Source organism: Belonocnema kinseyi, chromosome 3 (assembly GCF_010883055.1).
Source record: "Belonocnema kinseyi isolate 2016_QV_RU_SX_M_011 chromosome 3, B_treatae_v1, whole genome shotgun sequence".
Taxonomy (NCBI): Eukaryota; Metazoa; Arthropoda; class Insecta; order Hymenoptera; family Cynipidae; genus Belonocnema; species Belonocnema kinseyi.
In genome coordinates this window covers 101365658-101384359 of record NC_046659.1, presented here as the reverse complement: position 1 = coordinate 101384359, position 18702 = coordinate 101365658, and the positions used below count along the sequence as shown (strand labels likewise).

At 27.0% G+C, this 18702-nt stretch overlaps 2 protein-coding genes across 4 annotated transcripts in view; one reads left to right on the top strand and one right to left on the bottom strand.

Moving 5' to 3' along the window:
* The window catches only part of LOC117168680 (histone-lysine N-methyltransferase trithorax), a 57886-nt gene extending 56420 nt beyond the window's left edge, over positions 1-1466 (bottom strand). Inside the window, exon 1 of the mRNA XM_033354352.1 lies at positions 1194-1466. Coding sequence (XP_033210243.1) covers positions 1194-1358 — 165 coding nt within the window. The 5' untranslated portion in view covers positions 1359-1466. The remainder of the gene's footprint in view (positions 1-1193) is intronic.
* A 4869-nt stretch (positions 1467-6335) lies between these two features.
* Positions 6336-15181, top strand: LOC117169206 (electron transfer flavoprotein-ubiquinone oxidoreductase, mitochondrial). Of its 3 annotated transcripts, none has more exons than XM_033355453.1 (3): positions 6336-6376; positions 6812-6874; positions 12831-15181. In XM_033355453.1, exon 3 carries the CDS (start codon positions 12883-12885, stop codon positions 14680-14682), a length of 1800 nt encoding a protein of 599 aa, XP_033211344.1. In that variant the 5' UTR covers positions 6336-6376; positions 6812-6874; positions 12831-12882; the 3' UTR covers positions 14683-15181. The 3 variants fall into 3 exon arrangements, with proteins under 3 accessions (XP_033211344.1, XP_033211345.1, XP_033211343.1); XM_033355454.1 differs by lacking the exon at positions 6336-6376 and adding an exon at positions 6413-6453; XM_033355452.1 differs by lacking the exon at positions 6336-6376 and having other exon boundaries at positions 6646-6874.
* The last annotated feature ends 3521 nt before the right edge of the window (positions 15182-18702 follow it).

Sequence of the window (18702 nt, the reverse complement as noted above, 5' to 3'; positions counted from 1 at the left end):
ATAAATATTATGATAAAATTTTATAAATTCCACGAAGTGTTTATCTGACTGCAAATACCTCAAAATTATGTTTTCCAGTTTGAACAATCTCGGAGACAAGCCTTTTTCACCTGCTTTTATTTTTACTTTAAGAAACATTAGATCATAAAAAAGCGATAAGCTTGGTTATATAATATAAAATATATTTGTGATACATAAGTCAAGATATTTGCTGTCAAAAGTTGCAATAGCAATCAGAAACAATTTGGGATTTTGCCATTTTCAGAGATGTGAGTGCCAAATTGCTCAATTTAGAAAACACAATAATCTGATATTCATGTGTAAAGAATTCAATGCAATTTAGATTTAATTACGAATGTCATAAATTAAAATATAAATAAACAATCATATAAAAACAAATCAGATTTAGTGATTAATTTTTTTTAAATCTGTATTGAATAAATTACAACATACATTTACGATACAATGTAATTTTCACCAACATTAATAACATTTAATTTTTTTTTCATAATTATTTATGTACTTTTAAAATTATAAAGATGATAACTGACTATATTTATCAAAACAAAATCCATATAAATTTTTACACTCCACACAATTTCACAAAAAACCTGCATCACCAAATTTTAAAAATACCGCTTTATTTTGAAAAAAAAAACAAAAACAATCCTCCAAAAGTGACAAATCACTTCAACAATAGAACCGATTTTGGCGCATTTCGTAACAATTATCAATCGCTTTCAACAAAGGCTGACAATAATTCCGGTAACGTAAACAATAAACAAAAAAGCCGACAGAGCTTTTTTTAGTAATAAAATCTAACAACATCAAATCCGATCCCTCGAAAAAGGCCTTGGAGGTTAGGAACCTTTTGGAACATAAATTTCCTTCGTAAAAATGGAAAAGGGCTTTAAAAATAAGTCTAACCCGACACCTTGGAGGTTCGAAGACAAAGTTTGAGAAATTGGAAAGGTCGGCGTCCAGATTTTTTTGTATAAGGTTAACCTTCGTCGTGAACCGAATAATCGAGTTTTTTCGCGATCGAATCGGCGCCGTATGCGTCCCTCTGACGCTCTTAAAACGCACAACACAAACAATCTTGAGCGACTTGAAAAAATTTGTTCCAAATTACCAAGAAGCATTCTTCCCGATTTGCGCGGTATGCGCGACATACAGAGAGAGGCGCGAATTACCTTTTCGTTGTCACCGAACGTCTCGTTGAACAGGGAAAGTCCGTAATAGATGTTCTCGGCGACGGTTACGGAATCACTTTGAGTCGCTTCTGGCCAAGCGAGAACCTTGATCCGCTTCCTGGTAACCGTCTTCGGCGGTTTCCCGGGAAATTTGGACCTTCCCATGTTCACTTTTTCTCAACGATCAACCTTCACCTCGCAACTAAATTGTGAATCCATTTTACGCGATTATGCTCGCCGAGGCACACGAACCGAACACGAACGAGCACTCAACTACTCTCTTCGACCCTTGTGTCGGCAGGCCAGGGTTGGCAGGTTATGGCGAACTTCACATTTCTTACGTAAAATGCGAAACTAGCGCAAAGAACGGAAAAAACCCACTACGCATTAATTATCGTACAAATCGGTACAAACTAGTACAAAATCACTTTTTTTTAACAACTAAACCTTAAAATTACAAAGTTAATATTGATAATTAGGAACTTCACTTAACCACCAGCTAATTTATGAATGTATTTGGAAATTTGTTTTTATATTAAAAAAATATTAAATGAAATAATAATTATTTATTGCCTGATTAGGCATACTCACTTCGTCACCAGTTAACTTTACTCTTTGTAGAGTGTTGAAGGTCGAAAATTTGACTATTTTCTAGAAAAATATTTTTTTTAATTAAGAAAACTATTCCATTTTTGGTATAAAATTTATCATTTTAAGTTGAAAATATATCTAATTAGTCGAAAATTCATATATTTTGAGGGAAATTAATCCTTGTGGTTCAGAATTCCTTTTTTTTGTGAATGATTTGATTGCAAATTTGTGTACTTTGTTGAAATTTCGTCCTTTTTGTATTAACTAAATTCGTTTGGTCAAAAATTGAACCGTTTGGTTGAAAACTAATATATTTTAGTTGAATATTCAACTGCTTTTGTTGAAAATTCATGTTTTTTCATCGAATTCAACTGTTTTAAATTTTTAATCAAAATCTTTTTGGATGAAATAACAACTATTATATTTTTCGTTGAAATTTCATCTTTTTGGTTGAAAGTTAATCTTCTCGGTTGAAAATTTAACTGTTTCTTTGAAAATGTATGTGCTTTAATAAAAATTGGTTCCTTTGGTCAAAAATACATTTTTTGGAGAAAATGTAACTGATGAAAATTTAAACATTCGGTTTTTGGTAAAAAATCAATCTTTTTTAATTAAAAAATTTAACTATTTGTTTAAAAATTCTTATTTAAGTAATTCATCTTTTAATTGTAAATTTAACTATTTGCTTGAAAATTTAACTGTTTTGAAAAAAGATAATTTTTTGGGCTTGAAAATTCAACATTTTGGATGAAATTTTTTTCTTTTTTGACTGAAAAATCATTCTACGTTAAAAATTCACCGCTTACTTTTTTAAATTCGTCTTTTTTATTTGAAAATTCATCTAGAAATTTCATCCTTTGTGACAAAACTGACAACTGTTTGGTTTAAAATGAATCTGTTTTGGCCAATTCAACTGTTTTTGAATTAAAATGAAAATATTTTCTTGGTTAAAACATGAACTGATATTGATATTTAAACAAACAAGAAATGTATTCTAAATGAAAAACTGTTGAATTCAACCACAAAAGAATAATTTTTCAACAAACAAAAAACGCTTATTGAACAAAATAGTTGAATTTTCAACCCAAAAAGATTTGGAAGTCAACAAAATAACAAAAATATTATCCAAACTGTTAAATCTTTAAGCCAAAAAGACGAATTTTTTGTTTGCAATCAACTGGATGAATTTTCTACCGAGAGGATTAATTTTCTATAAAAGAGACCAACTTTTAACAAAAAATTTATATTTTCGATCAAAGAGAATAATTTTCAAATTATACGATGAACCTTTAACTAGAATAGTTAAATTTTTAATTGAAAAAACTGATTTTTCAAAACAAACAAAATAAATTTTAAACAGAATACTTTGAAATGATAATTAAAAAATACTAAAAAAAGAATTTTTCAAACTAATTAATAAATCTTTAACTTAAACCGAATTATTTTCAACCCAAAAGTGGATTTTTAACCAAAAAATATAAAATTGAATTTTTGAATCAAATAAAAAAAACTAATTGTCAACAAAGGAGTTGGGTTTTTATCTAAAAATGACGATTTTCGACAAAAATTTTAATTCTTAACCAAATTGTTAATTTTTTAATCAACATAGATGAATTTTCTACCAAAATATTAGTTTATACGAAAAAGACGAATAGTCGACCAAAGAGATGAATTTTCAACTAAAGTGATGAATTCTCAACCAAACAATAAATGTAAAACAAAGTAGTTCAACTTTTAGCCTAAAATACGAATTTACTATTTTACTATTTAATTTACTATTTGCTAATTTACTAAGGCATTTAAATTTTCAAACAAAAAAACCGTTTATTTTCCACTGGACCCTTTTTTTTTATTTATATTAATACATAATTAAATATTTTAATTTGTTGATTTTCCTGCCTTAATACTTGAAACTTTGGAAAGTTTTCAAAGTTTCATGAAACATTTTATTTGTCCTAAGTTTCAAAAAAATTAACAACCCTACATCTATTATTGTGAAATAAAAAACAATTAGAACTATAGGACCTCATACGCATGCTCCGCGCACGTCTACGTTAATAAAATTCCATGAAATTAATTTTTAAATTATGATAATGATATAACAAATTAACGATTATATGTTTGATTGATCATTCAATCACAGTGAAAATACGGAAAAATAGATTGAAGATGAAAAATTATTCCAGAAAGTTATGAAAAAGCACAATATCATTCCATTAAAGATATCATTAGAGTATAGTGGAAGCAATTAAGTATATAGTGCGCCATAGGTATATATTTTCTTACAAAAATAAATTTGTTTAAAATGGTAAAATGGTTTTGATTTTAATGTTATAGTTCAGATAGGAAAATTGTACTTATTATTAAAAAGGTTATAGCTGTATTTCTGTTTTTGTGTAGGCTAAAACATACTCAGAATTTGCTTGTGAAAAATCTTTGAATAAATAATGTATATTATAAATTTGCAAAGTATCGTTGGAAAGTTATTGCAGATACGCTCTTTGTTGATTTCGTAAACAAATTAGGCATATTCATTGAAAAAATGGCCAAATTTTTATTTTAATTATGAAAATTGTTTAACTAACTAATGAATCTTGTAAATTTCAAAAGAATTATTTAAAAAATCGGAAATATAGTTTTACCTAATTCGGTGAAAAAATTGATCCTATTCGTTGAAAAATAGTCCAGCTCTGAATTGGTTTATGAAAATTATTTAAATAATGATCAATTTTTGTAAATATTCAAAGCAACATAAAAAATTGTAATCGGAAAGATATTCTTAGTTAATCTTGTAAAAAAATTAGCCTTTTCATTGCAAAATGACCAAACTCTTAGTTTGTTTATAAAAATGGTTTAAATAATTATTAATTAATGTGAATTTACAGAGCAACATAAAAAAGGGTAATAATCGGAAAGAAGTTCTTAGTTTACTCCGTCAAAAATTGTACCTATTTCTTGAAAAATATTCAAACCCTGAATATTTGTATGAAAATTGTTACGTAATTAATAATTATTGTAAATTTGCAACGTATCGTTGGAAAGAGTAATTGGAAATAATTTTTTTTATTTCGTAAACAAATTGAGCCTATTAGTCTAAAAATGACCAAATTCTTTATTTATTATAATTATTTAAATAACTAATAATTTTTGAATATTTGGAAGGCATCATAGGAAAAAGTTTTGAGAAGGATATTCTTAGCTGATTCTGTAAAAAAATTGAGCCCATTCGTTGAAAAATAGCCAAACACAGAATTTGTTTATGAAAATGGTTTAAGTAATCAATAATTATTGTAAATCGTTGACTCTGTTGATTCCGTAAGCAAATTGAGCCTATCCCTTGAAAAGAGCCAAACTCCTAGTTTGTTCATGAAAATTGTTTAAACAATGAATAAATCTTAGAAATTTGCGAAGCATCATAGAAAAAATTAATCGGATAGAGATTCTTAGTTATTTCTGTAAAAAATTGAGCCTATTCGAAATAAAAAACAATAAGTACTAGATGCGTAGAAGACAAGGTAAATTCTGTAAAAAAAACCATGTAACTAACTTCGATAATTTGACGTGCCCAACCCTGTTCGAACACATACAGAACTCACACTGCTCGTAACTTCGGAAGATTTCGGTACCTCTCGGATCTGCTCGACGGCGACAACGAAACGCGCGGATTGTTAAACGGGGGAAATAAAGAGTCATAGAAGCATGTATGGTGGATAAAAATCTGAGTGTACGACGCTCAGTGAAAGAAGTGGAAAGAAGTTTGCGGGTCGGTAGTCTCACCGGCATTGACTTGAGAAAATAACCTTGGACTTGAGGCCACTGCTTTGTCTCTCGAAAAATTGACCCCTTTAGAGTTTTTTTACGACTGATTTCACTCGATCTCAAGGTCATTATATATGAGATTTTAAAAGGAGGGGTGCAACCCTTATTTTAAAGTCTATATAGGGTGCTCGAGATGAGATGTTACGATAGGGAGAATTACATTCAAAACCTTTAACACGCCCCTACTGCTAACAAGGCGCAGGCAAACTCGTCATGTTTTTATTAATTCATGGCCACTGTCTACGCTTCTTTTTTTATTTCACAACAGACTTTTTTACTTTTGCATAAAAGCGTTCAATGAAAAATTGCCATTTAAATTGGCAAACCCAGATTGAAAGACAAAAATGTTTTATAAGTAAAAATAATCTTTTTATCGTATTAATTAATTTTATAATTGAATTCAATGTTTAATTGTTCATGAAGACAATATATTTTCTTAATTATTTATTTTTCTTAATTATTGATTTAATTAATTATTTTAAAAATTCGTATTTTATCGCATTCAAAAGTACTTTACATTTATTAAATAAATTTTTTGTTTAATTTTGATGAAGAATATGGCAGTGTCTAATACTGAGAATTTCTGTCAATTTTCAATTTCAAACAAAAATCTGATTTCAAAATCAAAATATTTACCTAAAGGTGTACATAGTTTTAGGTGCACGCATTTCTCATTTGAATTACGCGCTATTTATGAAGCTGTCGTACCTAACCTCAAACTTTTTAAATAAAGAAGGAACCGAGGGAATAGCAACTTAATTGAGAGCTAAAACGTATTTATATTAAATTATTAATAATAATCATGATTATACTAAGTAATGAGCTAACTCAATATACTGTTTTGACACAAGTAATTATATTTTATAATTTTAGTGTTGATGGTAAGTTTGAGAACACGTAAATTGAAATATATACGTAGATGACATACAACACATGCAAAAATGCATGCGACATAAAATGTAGAGTGTTTTACTTACACTATTACAATTTATAGTGTTCTCATTCATACTCTCGGCTCTGTCTCTTTTTATTTTTTTGAGTCTCGATTGAGGTGATCAAAGTTCAGTTCGTTGGGTTAATTTAGAATCACCAAATCTACTGTTAAGAACTAATTATTAATAAATTAAAAGGAATTTGAAAATTTTTGAATTCTGTTACTTTATCTCCTTTTTAAGTTAAAAGGTAAAAGATTATTTTTCTGTGCGTAGAGCCAAAAATCAAATTTGAAAGCCGTCAAACTCTCGTACCTGATGCTGGATACAAAAATTTCGGTAAGCAAATATTTTTTTCCGAATTAAGTACAAGGTTGTCGGATTAATATATTATCGCTTATTATCAAACTATGTATTTCTATAATAATAATAATGATATCGATGTTCTGTAAAACAGTTATCAATATTTTGGCAACTGAAATAAATTATCTTATCGTAATCGGAAAAACAACTATGAAATAAATTTCGACATTTCTTTCATTGTTTTGATTATATAAAGTAATCATTTTTACTGGCTGTAAATAATAATTAAGTAACACTATAAAGTGGTTAATTATCAAAGGTTTTTTCTGTTCAAAAAGTAGCCCAGTGGAACAAAGATTGGCACAGAGGTTGCATATGTTACGAAACGACAATTTTAAACAATTACAAATTGAGGGCAATTCAAATTTAATGCAATAAAACCCTATTTATTGAATATTTTCTAACAATAGAAAAACTTGAAGATTCGGGAGCAAAGTTCACATAGACATCGAAAAACAATTTTTACAAGAAAGTGAAACATTTCTACAAATGTAATTTTTTATTAAAACATGTACAAAAATTATCAATAAAATTCAGTTACATACAGGTAGATATTTTTTTTTTTATTTTCTTATAGAAAAATACAAAAATCCACAATACAGTATAAGTTTCCACAATTACAAAACTTGTATAACTTTTTATAAATATTTTCTGTACTATGTTGTAAAAATGTACATGGTAATACAGAATATTACAGGATTTTACATTTTCTAAGTTGGATGATTGACGTCATAAAAACAATACTAATTTTACGTAAACTATTGTAGAAAATTACAAATCTTTACAAAAAAAATTATTGTTGTTGGTTTGACTGCATTTTCAATATTTTCGCTATTTGTGGATAGCTATTAAAAAAACTTTTTTTTTGGTTCAAAATTGAACTATTTTGTTGCAATTTTTTATTCCTAATGTAATATTTCGAACTAAAAATTGAGCTATTCCATGTTTGGTTTAACATTTATCTTCCTTACCTAAAAATTCAGCTATTTGGTTGAAAATTAATTTATTTTGTTAAAAATTGATGTTTTTGAGTAGAATATTAATCTTTTTGGTGGAAAATTAATTTCTTTGATTGAAAATGAGATTTTTATTGAAAATTAATTTCTTTTTAAATAAAAATTTAACTATTCTATTCTTTTTCCAATATTCAATATAATTAATTTATGTAAAAATTTAATTATTAAACGTAATTTATTTTCAATTAAACAAATTAATGAAGCAACCAATTTTCTGCTAAGATGAACATTCATTTGTTTGGTTGAAATTTTTACTCTTTTGTTAAAACATTTAAATTAAAAATCTTTTTTTTTTTTTGAAGATTCATTATTTTATTTAAAAATTAATTTTTTTTCTTACAAATTTAAATATTTTGTTGATAATGAATTTTTGTGTGAAAATTCATTGTTTTTAACTAAAAATTTAACTATTCCATGTTTGGTTCAACATTTATCTACTTCGCTTGAAACTTCAGCTATTTCGTTCAAAATTTCTTAATTTTTTTTAAACTTCGTCTTTTGTGATAGAATATTAATCTTTTTTGGTGACTAATTTACCGTTTGTGATTTTTAATTCCTTTATTTCATTAAAAATTTGCCAGTTAGGTTGAAAATTCCTTTAAAAGTTCCAAATTTGGTTGAAAATTAATTTCTTCCATTGGAAATTAGATTTCTTAAATTAAAAATTAATTTTTTTAACTGTAAATTTAACTATTCCATATTTTGTCGAAAATTGATCGGTTCTGATAAACATTCAGCCCTTTTGTTGAAAATTCAACTATTGGGTTAAAAAATAATTTTTTTAGTTAAAGATTCATTATTTAAGCAAAGAAATAATTTCTTTACTTAAAAATTGAACTATTTGTTGAAATTTTTTTTATGTTGAAAATTCAATTATTTTGTTAGAAATTTTTTTTTTTATTGAAAATTAACTATTTTAACTGTAAATTTAATTCTTTGATTTTTTTCAAAATGTATGTTTTTGAGTGTGTATGACAATAAAGTTAATTTTGCTTAAATTTTTGTCAGTTTTAATCTGCACACAAATATGACATTCTTTGTCCATGCCTTCAAGTGAAATTAAAAATCTTAATTATTTGTGTGAATTTAGACCCATTTTTTTGTTCGAGTTTTTCAAAGTATCCAATCTCCATTGAGAAAAACCGACAACAATGCTTACGAGATTTTCTTGACACACCTATTTTTTAGAGGACATTTAGAAGTTTTGAAAAGATTACAAAATAATTTAAAACTTTAACAGATTTCAAAACATTTAAAATAAAATGTATATTTTTGAATATTTCGAATCAAAAATGTAGAAGCCTTTCAAGAATTTTGAAAGATTTCAACAGAGTATTTTTGATGAAACTTCCAAAAAACTAAAACTTTGGTTGTGTGTTGAAAATTAATTTATAAAGAATATTTAAAAGATTTCCAACATTTTTAAAAATGATTCTATAAGATGATAAGACAATTTTTTTCAATCTTGCAGGATTTACGAAAAATTGTAGAAAAAAATCGAGCTCCATGATAATAACAAAATTTTCATTAGGTTCCTGGAAAATTTTGTACTGATTTTTTAAAAGAAATTTTAAAGATAATATTTAGAAAGATAAAAATTTGCATGTATAAATGAATGTTTCTGGCTTAAAATTGTTTAAAATGATATAATTTTGAAAATTCATAAATTTTATGATTCTTTCTTCAATTTATAGCATTGGAAATGATAGCGTGGATTTCTATATTTTTGAATCTTTTAACTGCACAAAGTATAAAAGTTAAAAAAAAAAACATTTTACAGTGTAACGGCTTTTAATAACAAAATTTCAAAATGAAAAGTATTCAAAGCTTTCATTTTATACCCCTAAATTATTGAGCACTTGAATTAAAAAATTTTAAAACAATCGTTTTAAAATTAAAAAATTTAAAAGTATTCCTCTTTGTGTGCTTTAATTTGCAGTTCATTTAAAATAAATTTGAATAAAAAGATTGTTATCTTCAAACGTAAGGATTTTTGTGTTTCATAATGCTTATTCATTATTGTTTTTTTTTTAATATTCTACCATTATTTTAAAGTTCAAACATAGAATTTTTTTATGTAATAGCTAGCATGTGTATATCTAAACTTAAGATGATCTCATTGCAATATTCTAAATATTTGTAATTCTATGTCGAAAAAGAATGACTTTTTGTCTGCAAAACCTGTAAATTCCTGTAAATTCTTACAGTTGTAAATTGTTGTAGGAAATTTTAACCAAATTAAAATTTGTACAACAATATATAATAAGTACAAAAAAGCACAAAAATTGTCTGAATAATAGAAGAAAGTTGTACTTTCCTGTAATTTTGTTTGTAATATATTGCAATTATTTGTAGATTCCTGTTAAAATGGTTTTAATTTTTTTACTTTTTGTACACATTTTTGCCCCAGGGAGCCCTTTGAAAATTACAAATATTTATGGAAGAAAACAAAATTCGAAGTAAAAAGTAGAAAGTCGACTACGGAAAGTTTGTTTAAACCACGAAATTTTTTTCATTTATAATATTATTCAAATTTAATATCTTTCACAATATTTCACAGTAAATTTGAAATTTTAATTATAAATTGTGTTATTAATTTTATAAAAGATTCTATGATAAAATTGTTTAGCTTAGAATCAATTTAATTAAGATTCTGTTCCTTGAATATTAATGGTCAAGCAAAACAAAATATTGGTCAGGGAAAAATTCATCTTTTTGGCTTGCAAATTAAACTTTTTCGCAGAAAATTTACTTTTGGTAAATGTTAAAAGCTATAAATGTGATATATTGTACCATTTTCAGCAGTTCAAATAAAAAAATGCTCAATTCTAAACGTTCTAAATTTGGAAATGTTCTACTTTTAATATGTAAAATGGAATAATTTTCAATGGTAAATGCCTAGTGTAGTTCAAAATGCCAATTTTCAATGTTATACACGAATTTTAAATCAAATACATAGTAGAATTTTATATTTAAAAAGATAATTTTTCAGTCAAAAATGAAATTTTCAGTTTAAAAAATTAATTTTGTCGAATTTTTACAATTTTTAATTCCTAAGTTTTGAATTAAAATTTTTAAAAACTATAAGTTTATATTTTAACATTTTTCAGCAATTTAAATAAAAAAAGTTTCTAATTTAAAGGCTCTAAATTTGAAAATTGTCCATATTAATAGGTAAAATCCATTCATTCTGACTTTCTAATTTTTTTAATGTATGCAATTTTAAGTATTTCCCTTTAAAATTGTTTAATTTCAAATGCTTATTCAAGAACGAAAGCGCGCTTGCAATTTAATATGCTGCCATTTTTAACGCAATTAATTTGAAAGTTACTTTGTAGGATTTTTGTATTTTTGAGGTCACTTTTTTACCAAGAAAATTAATATAAGCAAATTTATTTATTCAGGCTTTTAGATCAAAATATTTAAAGTTTACAATATTGTACATTCAAAACTATAGAATTTTGGACATTACAAGGTTAAAATTAATAATTTAAGTAACCATTGGTTTTAATTATTTTTTCAACTATATAATACAATTATTTTCAAGCGATGCAGTTTTGAAAGATATAAAAGTAAAACCAAACAATTTTCAATGTTTCGGTATGAAATTATTCTGTTTTAAATACTTTCAATTCAAAGTTGTTTAATTTTAAACGATTCCAGTTCGAAACAATTCAATGTTGAAAGATTCAAGTTGAAAGCAGATTAAGTAAGACGTAAAGTGGTGCAATTTATAGTTTTGAAATATTTAAAAATGAGGAAGTCATGCAACTTAAAAAATGGTAACTGTAATAAATTTGAGAAATTTCATTATTTTTACTGAAATCACTGAAACTAATATCAGAAGTCAGAACGGTTAAAGGCTTCTTCTTTATTTCAAAAATATTAGTTACCAATCATTAATTTCATTTTGTTGTACAATTTCAAAATTTTAAAATTCATCCCTATGAATTTTATACATGAGTCATAATTTCTGAAGTGGGCACGCCATTTTTCATGAAGTCATGAAAATTAAAAAGTGTAGCGCAGTATTCAGTCATACATTCCAACATATTCCCTTCCAAAGTTCCTAGAAAATTCAATTGATTATTATTTATTTTTGGAATTAAATATTTTATGGAAATTTGTTTGAATAATCGATTACACCCAAATACGAGCAGAAAAAAATTTGAAAAAAATACAGACATAACTCACAATAAATGAACTTCAGAACAAAATAAAAAAACTACGTGAAAAGTTCATTTAAGTAATTTCTTAATAATTTTCTTATAAACAAATGCAATTTTTAGTCAATGTTCCATCTCAAATTGACATTTTTTTATATGGTATGTGGTAAATATAATTAACAACATAAAAATGCAAAAACGGTTATGTGATCTCAACGCTAAGTGCTAAAAAAATCAAATTTTCTTTGCGCGCCACATGGCCACCCGGAGCATGTAGAATTTGGTGGTTAATTTTCGTTGACGCGAACGAAAATTTTATTTTTTTTAGCACCTACCGTTAAGATCACAAAACCGTTCTTGCATTTTCATGATGTTAATTATATTTATTACGTACCTCATTAAACAAAATTTTAATTGTAGATAGAGCACTGAGTAAACATTGCATTTGATTATAAAAAAATAATAGAAAATTACTTAAATAAACTTTTTTCCATAGTTTTTTATTTTTTGTGAAGTTTATTTATTGTGAGTTATGCCTCTATTTTTTTCTGCTCGTAGTTTGGGTGTAATCGATTTTTGAAAAAAATTTCCATAAAATGTTTAACTTCAGGAATTTTGACTCATACATTATCAATGAAATACCATTTCATTTTATTTTGATGTGCTTTCAAACGTCAAATTAAAACCTTATATATCCTTCAAAATTCAATCAAAGCTTGAACTAAACTTATACAAAAATTGCTGCTTCAGAATTGAATCTCAAAGGTCTTTCCGCTTTGACCAAGAACCCACAGTCTCCAATATGTCGAGGGTCTACAAACTGTGCTCCCAAGTTTCAAAAAGGACCTACAGCACAACAACATTTCCGAAAATAACAACTCACTACACGGTTGTTCCAAGGGAAAACGATCCACGATGGAAGGAGGTCAACATGGAGAGATACGTCGACGAGACGGATATTCTCATCGTCGGAGGCGGACCAGCAGGAATGTCTGCAGCAATTCAGGCTCGGAAACTGGCTGAAAAACATGGCAAAGAATTACGAGTGACCCTCGTCGAGAAGTCGGCAACAATCGGAGGTCATATCCTCAGTGGTGCTTGTATCGACCCAATTGCTCTGAACGAACTTATTCCAGACTGGAAGGAACTTGGAGCGCCTTTAAAAACTCCCGTCTCCCAGGACAAGTTCGCTTATCTCACAAAAGGCGGACGGATACCTATCCCTGTGCTTAAAGGAATGCCGATGTACAACCACGGAAATTATGTAGTTCGTTTAGGCCACGTTGTTTCCTGGCTTGGCGAACAAGCCGAAGCAGCAGGAGTTGAAATGTATCCAGGTTACGCAGCAGCTGAAATTCTCTACCACGAGGATGGTTCCGTGAAAGGGATTGCTACCAACGACGTAGGAATTGCCAAGGATGGTTCTCCGAAAGAAACTTTCGAACGCGGAATGGAACTTCATGCTAAATGTACCATTTTTGCTGAAGGCTGTCACGGACACTTAGCTAAGCAGCTGATGAAGACCTTCAATCTGAGGGAGAATTGCGAACCCCAATCCTACGGAATTGGACTGAAAGAAGTTTGGGAAGTCGATCCATTGAAACACTCTCCTGGATTAATTGAACATACCGTTGGCTGGCCACTGGATAAAAACACATACGGAGGTTCATTCTTGTATCATTTGAACGAGGATACTCCACTGATTGCAATAGGATTTGTCGTGGGACTGGATTATCAGAATCCTTATTTAAGTCCTTTCAAAGAATTCCAGAGGTTCAAGGAGCATCCATCGATTAGACCGAAACTCGAAGGTGGAAAGAGGATTGCTTATGGAGCGAGAGCCCTCGTGGAAGGCGGCTTCCAATCAATTCCAAAATTGCAATTCCCAGGAGGTTGTTTGGTGGGATGCACGGCTGGATTTCTGAACGTTCCAAAAATCAAGGGAACTCATAACGCTATGAAGAGTGGCATGTTGGCTGCGGAAAGCGTTATTGACGCTATCATTAAATCCGAGACGGAAAGTTCATCTACAAAAGGACTTGTTCCTGAATCTTATACGGATAAGATTAAAAATAGCTGGATTTACAAGGAGCTCAAAGCTGTCAGGAACTTTAGACCGAGCTTCCATTCACCTCTTGGACTTTACGGAGGAGTTATGTACTCTGGAATATCGATGCTCTTAGGCGGCAGGGAACCCTGGACGTTTTCTCATGGGGGTCCGGATCATGCAAAATTGAAACCTGCGAAGGATTGCACTCCTATCGAATATCCAAAACCGGATAATGTTGTCACATTTGATCTCTTGTCATCTGTTGCTCTCACTGGAACAAATCATGAAGCTGATCAGCCTCCGCATCTCACTCTTATGGATGACAGTGTACCTGTGAAGAAAAATTTGGAGATCTACGATGGACCCGAAGGTCGATTTTGTCCAGCTGGTGTTTATGAATTTGTCCCTCTTGATGATGGTTCGGGTGAGAGGTTGCAGATTAATGCACAAAATTGCATTCATTGCAAGACTTGTGATATCAAAGATCCGAGTCAAAACATCAACTGGGTTGTTCCCGAAGGAGGCGGCGGTCCAGCTTACAACGGAATGTAAACCTATTTCTTCGAAGAAAATTTGGTTCCTTCCTTTGAAGGAAGAATTGAAATATCTTAATTGATTCAATCTTAATTGCTATTGCAAATTAAGTATAAAAATAATGAGAGTTTGTGCTTGTTTGTTGGGAGTACTCGCGATAAATTGAGATAAGAAAGAGACTCTAAAACAAGTGTAGTATTGGATTTTAGGATTTTGAAAAGAACGTTCAGTGAGCGAAGAAATTTATATAATTATAGAAGAACCTTATAGTTTTTTTTCTAAATTATTATACATAATTAGCAGATGGTTTAGCAAATGCTTAGGCACGCGGAAATACTTTAAATGAAGTAAAGTCTCTTTTATGCACTTTTCAGTGTGAAAATGCTTTTTTTTGTTAGTTCTTATGTACATATCTATATTTATCAGAAACAACATCATATTTTTTAATAACTTTTTTATACATATTTTTATAAAGTTGTTGTAACTATTATGTAATAGATTGTTTTGTAAATACAAATTATGTAAATATAATTAAATTTTTCCTTGTTTAAAAACCAAAATGGTTTATTCCGGGACGACAAAATTTACAATTTATCAAGCTTTGCAGCGAGTTACTTTTCAAATTTAAAATCTTAAAATTTCACAATTCTTTAGTATGTATAATTTATATATAAACCGTTATTTTCAGTTTTCAAATTTCTTTGCTTTCCTCCCCAGGTTTTTTTCGAAAATTTATTAAATATTTTATATATATTTTTTAGTATGTAGAAAATCAAAAAACATATTAAATATAATAATTTTAAATGTTTTATAAATTTTCGGAAACCTTTCTAAGTTTTGAAATATTTTTCATTTCTTCAAAACTTCTTAAATTCTTAAATATCTTTTTAACTGGCTTAGTTTTTTCTGGCAATATAAAAAAAATTTAATTGACTTAAATTTACTCGAATTTTTTTGTCAATTTGTTTATTTTACAAAATTGAAATCTTTTATGTTAAATCTTCTACATTCTCTTTCGAAATTTTAAGAAATCATTTGAAATGTGTTGAAATATTTGTGAATTTTCAATTCAAATTAAGTTTTTTAAATGCAAAATAATTTTTTAATTTCCCCGTGAATCTTAAGAAACTTCCTATTTGAATATTTTTATAACTTCTAAACCTTCTGAATATCTTTTAAACCGTTCTTTCCAAAAACTTAAAAAAAATTGCACAAATTGAACAAAATTGCGTTCAATTTTTTAAGATTCTTTCAAATTTTTGGATTTCTTCAAAAAAGTTCTTTTTATCCAAAAGTAAATTTTTAAAATTATTTTTGAATTGTTTATAGTCTTCTAAATACCTCTTAAACTTTCTCGATTTTTCTAAATTTTGTAATCTTACGATATTGCAAAAATTGACTTTAAAATCTCTTGCATTACTTTTCAGAATCTTATGAATAATTTAAAAAGTTTCAAAATCTTTTTTAATTTTCTTTTAGAATTCATTAAATAAAAATCAAATAATTTTTAAAATTCTCACGAATTTTAAAAACATTTTCTGATTTTCCTGAAACTTTTCAACATTCTCTAACAGCTTCTATACTTTTCCACGAATTTTTACAAATCTGCATTTTGCGTGAAGCTTTTTAAATCTCCAGTTTCTAATTAGTATTTTAAATTTTTAATTAAATTTCTAAATATCTTAAACTTATTTGAATTATTTCTAAAATTTGGCAATCTTAAAGAATTGAATGATTTTATTTAAAAATCTTCTACATTCTATTTCGTAGTAATAGGAAATCGTTTGAAATTTTTTAAAATCTATTCCAATTTCCTCTTAAGATTTATTTTGAAAATTCTTAGATTAATCTATTTTTTTCAGGTGAAACCATTCAAAATTAAATTTTGCTACACACTTTTTAAATACTACAAAATTAAAAAAAAAACTTGAAATCTTCCTGTTTGGTTTTTGTCGTCACATTTTCAAATATTCAAAACCTAAAATTAATCTTTTAAAAAAACATAATTAAAAATTTAATTTTTTACGCCCCATAAATGGTTGCCCAGTCATTTGATTAGTAATTTTTAATTTTATAGACAATTCAAATTTGTTTAAACATTTGTTTTTTGAGATAATTTTCGAAATGAACGTATTTTGTAGAGGTTATGAGTTCTTTGATCAATGATAACAATACAACCAAATATTTTATTAATTTTATAATTCTTTAAATTGTAAGTATTTGTTCAAGTATAAATTTTACGTAAAAAAAGCAGGAAAAACAGTTCATCTCACCAAATTTTCAAAATTTTTAAATATTTTTAGTACTAACTTGTTTTAAAGAGCAGCCGTACGTGTTTAAATAAATTTAAATTGTTTAAAAATTAGTATGTTGTTAAGCATTTTATTTATACCATTTTTCGAAAGATTTAAATATTTTTAGATGATCATTAATTTAAAATACTAATTTATATTAAATAAATATGAAAGTTAGTTAATAGTTAAAACACTATACGTGTTAATAAATTAATATTACAATTTATTTCCTTAGGCACACTTCTACTTTTAATTAATTATCAAACAAATTGAAATTGTTTAAGACATGTATATTATTTTACAGATTTTATGTGTTTTTTAGCGGTAGAGAGGAGAGAATCCGTTTTTTCAGTTCCATCGGCTCTCAAAATAAATAAAAAAAGGCCATAACGCCTTTTCCCCCTCTCTACTGATCAAAAATACACAAAATTATTAGAGTAAACAAAATTTTTAAACAATTTGAATTTGTTAAAATATTTAAGAGTAATTTTAGAAAACAAAGTAAATCCAAACCATATTTCAATCTTTCAAAAAATGGCAAAAATAAAGTATTTGAACAAAATAAAATATTTGAAAAATTCAAAATTTTTAAAAATTTACGAGTATTCTTAGAAAACAAACAAGTACTTAAAAATATTAAAATCTGTCAAAAATTTGGCGAGATAAAATGTTTCTCTTGCTTTTTTTAGGTGTACTGAATACTTGAATAAATATGTATTATTTAAATAATTATAAAATTAATCTAATAAATTATTTATTGTTATCATTGGCTAAAGAAAACTCATAAGGCCTGAAAAACACGTCCATTTCGCGACTTACCTCTAAAAACAAATGTTTAAACAAATTTAAATGGTCTAAAAAATTGAAAAGTGGCCTGATTCTCGTATCGGAGAGTAAATTTGACCTACGACACAACTCAGATCATTTCGAATTTGTCTATTTTTAATCATTTATTATTCTGATTTAAAAAATATAAATTTTTATAATTCAATCATAAAGTAGAACCGCAAAATTATTTAAAATTATAATTTTTCACTTATGGAACGTAAGAAAAATTAAATCAGGGGCAAAAACTTATTTTTAAAAATTCGAATAGAAATTTAGAAACTTTTTATTAATTTTGAAAGATTTTAGGAGATAATTTTATTTGAGATTTCTTGTTAAATTTTAAATGGTTTATGGATTTTAAAGATTAATTGTAGGTTTTGTATATTTAAAAATGTGTCAACAAAAAAAAACTGGAAAATTTTAGGAAATTTTTTTAATTTTTCATGATTTCAAAAATGTGTAGGAAAATTTCAATTTTGAAGGTTTCAAGAGAACACAAAAAAATTTAAGATTCATGGAAAAATTTCAAATGATTTTTTATCATGAAGAAATGAGCAAATTCAATAATTAAAAATTTAAAAATTTTAGAATTAATTCAAATAAATGGTCATGAAAAGTTATGAAAAGAATTGAAAATTTCAGAGATTTAAAAAATTGTCAGCAAAATGTATATTTTTGAAAAAAAATGTAAAAAAAGTTTAGAAGCTTTTTAAGAATGTTGAAACGTTTCAAGAGAATATAAAAAGGTTTTAAGATTCATAGTAAAATTTTAAACGACTACATATTTTTTTAGCTCTAAAGCATAGTTTAAAAAATTCTAAACATATTAAATGATTCATAGAATTCTTAATAGGAATGCAAGAGATTCTAAAATTTAAATCGTGCAATTTTGCAAGATTACTGAATCTTAGAAAAA

Excerpts from the sequence above, each read along its gene's own strand:
- LOC117169206 (XM_033355453.1), top strand. The coding sequence starts at position 12,883 with ATGTCGAGGGTCTACAAACTGTGCTCCCAAGTTTCAAAAAGGACCTAC.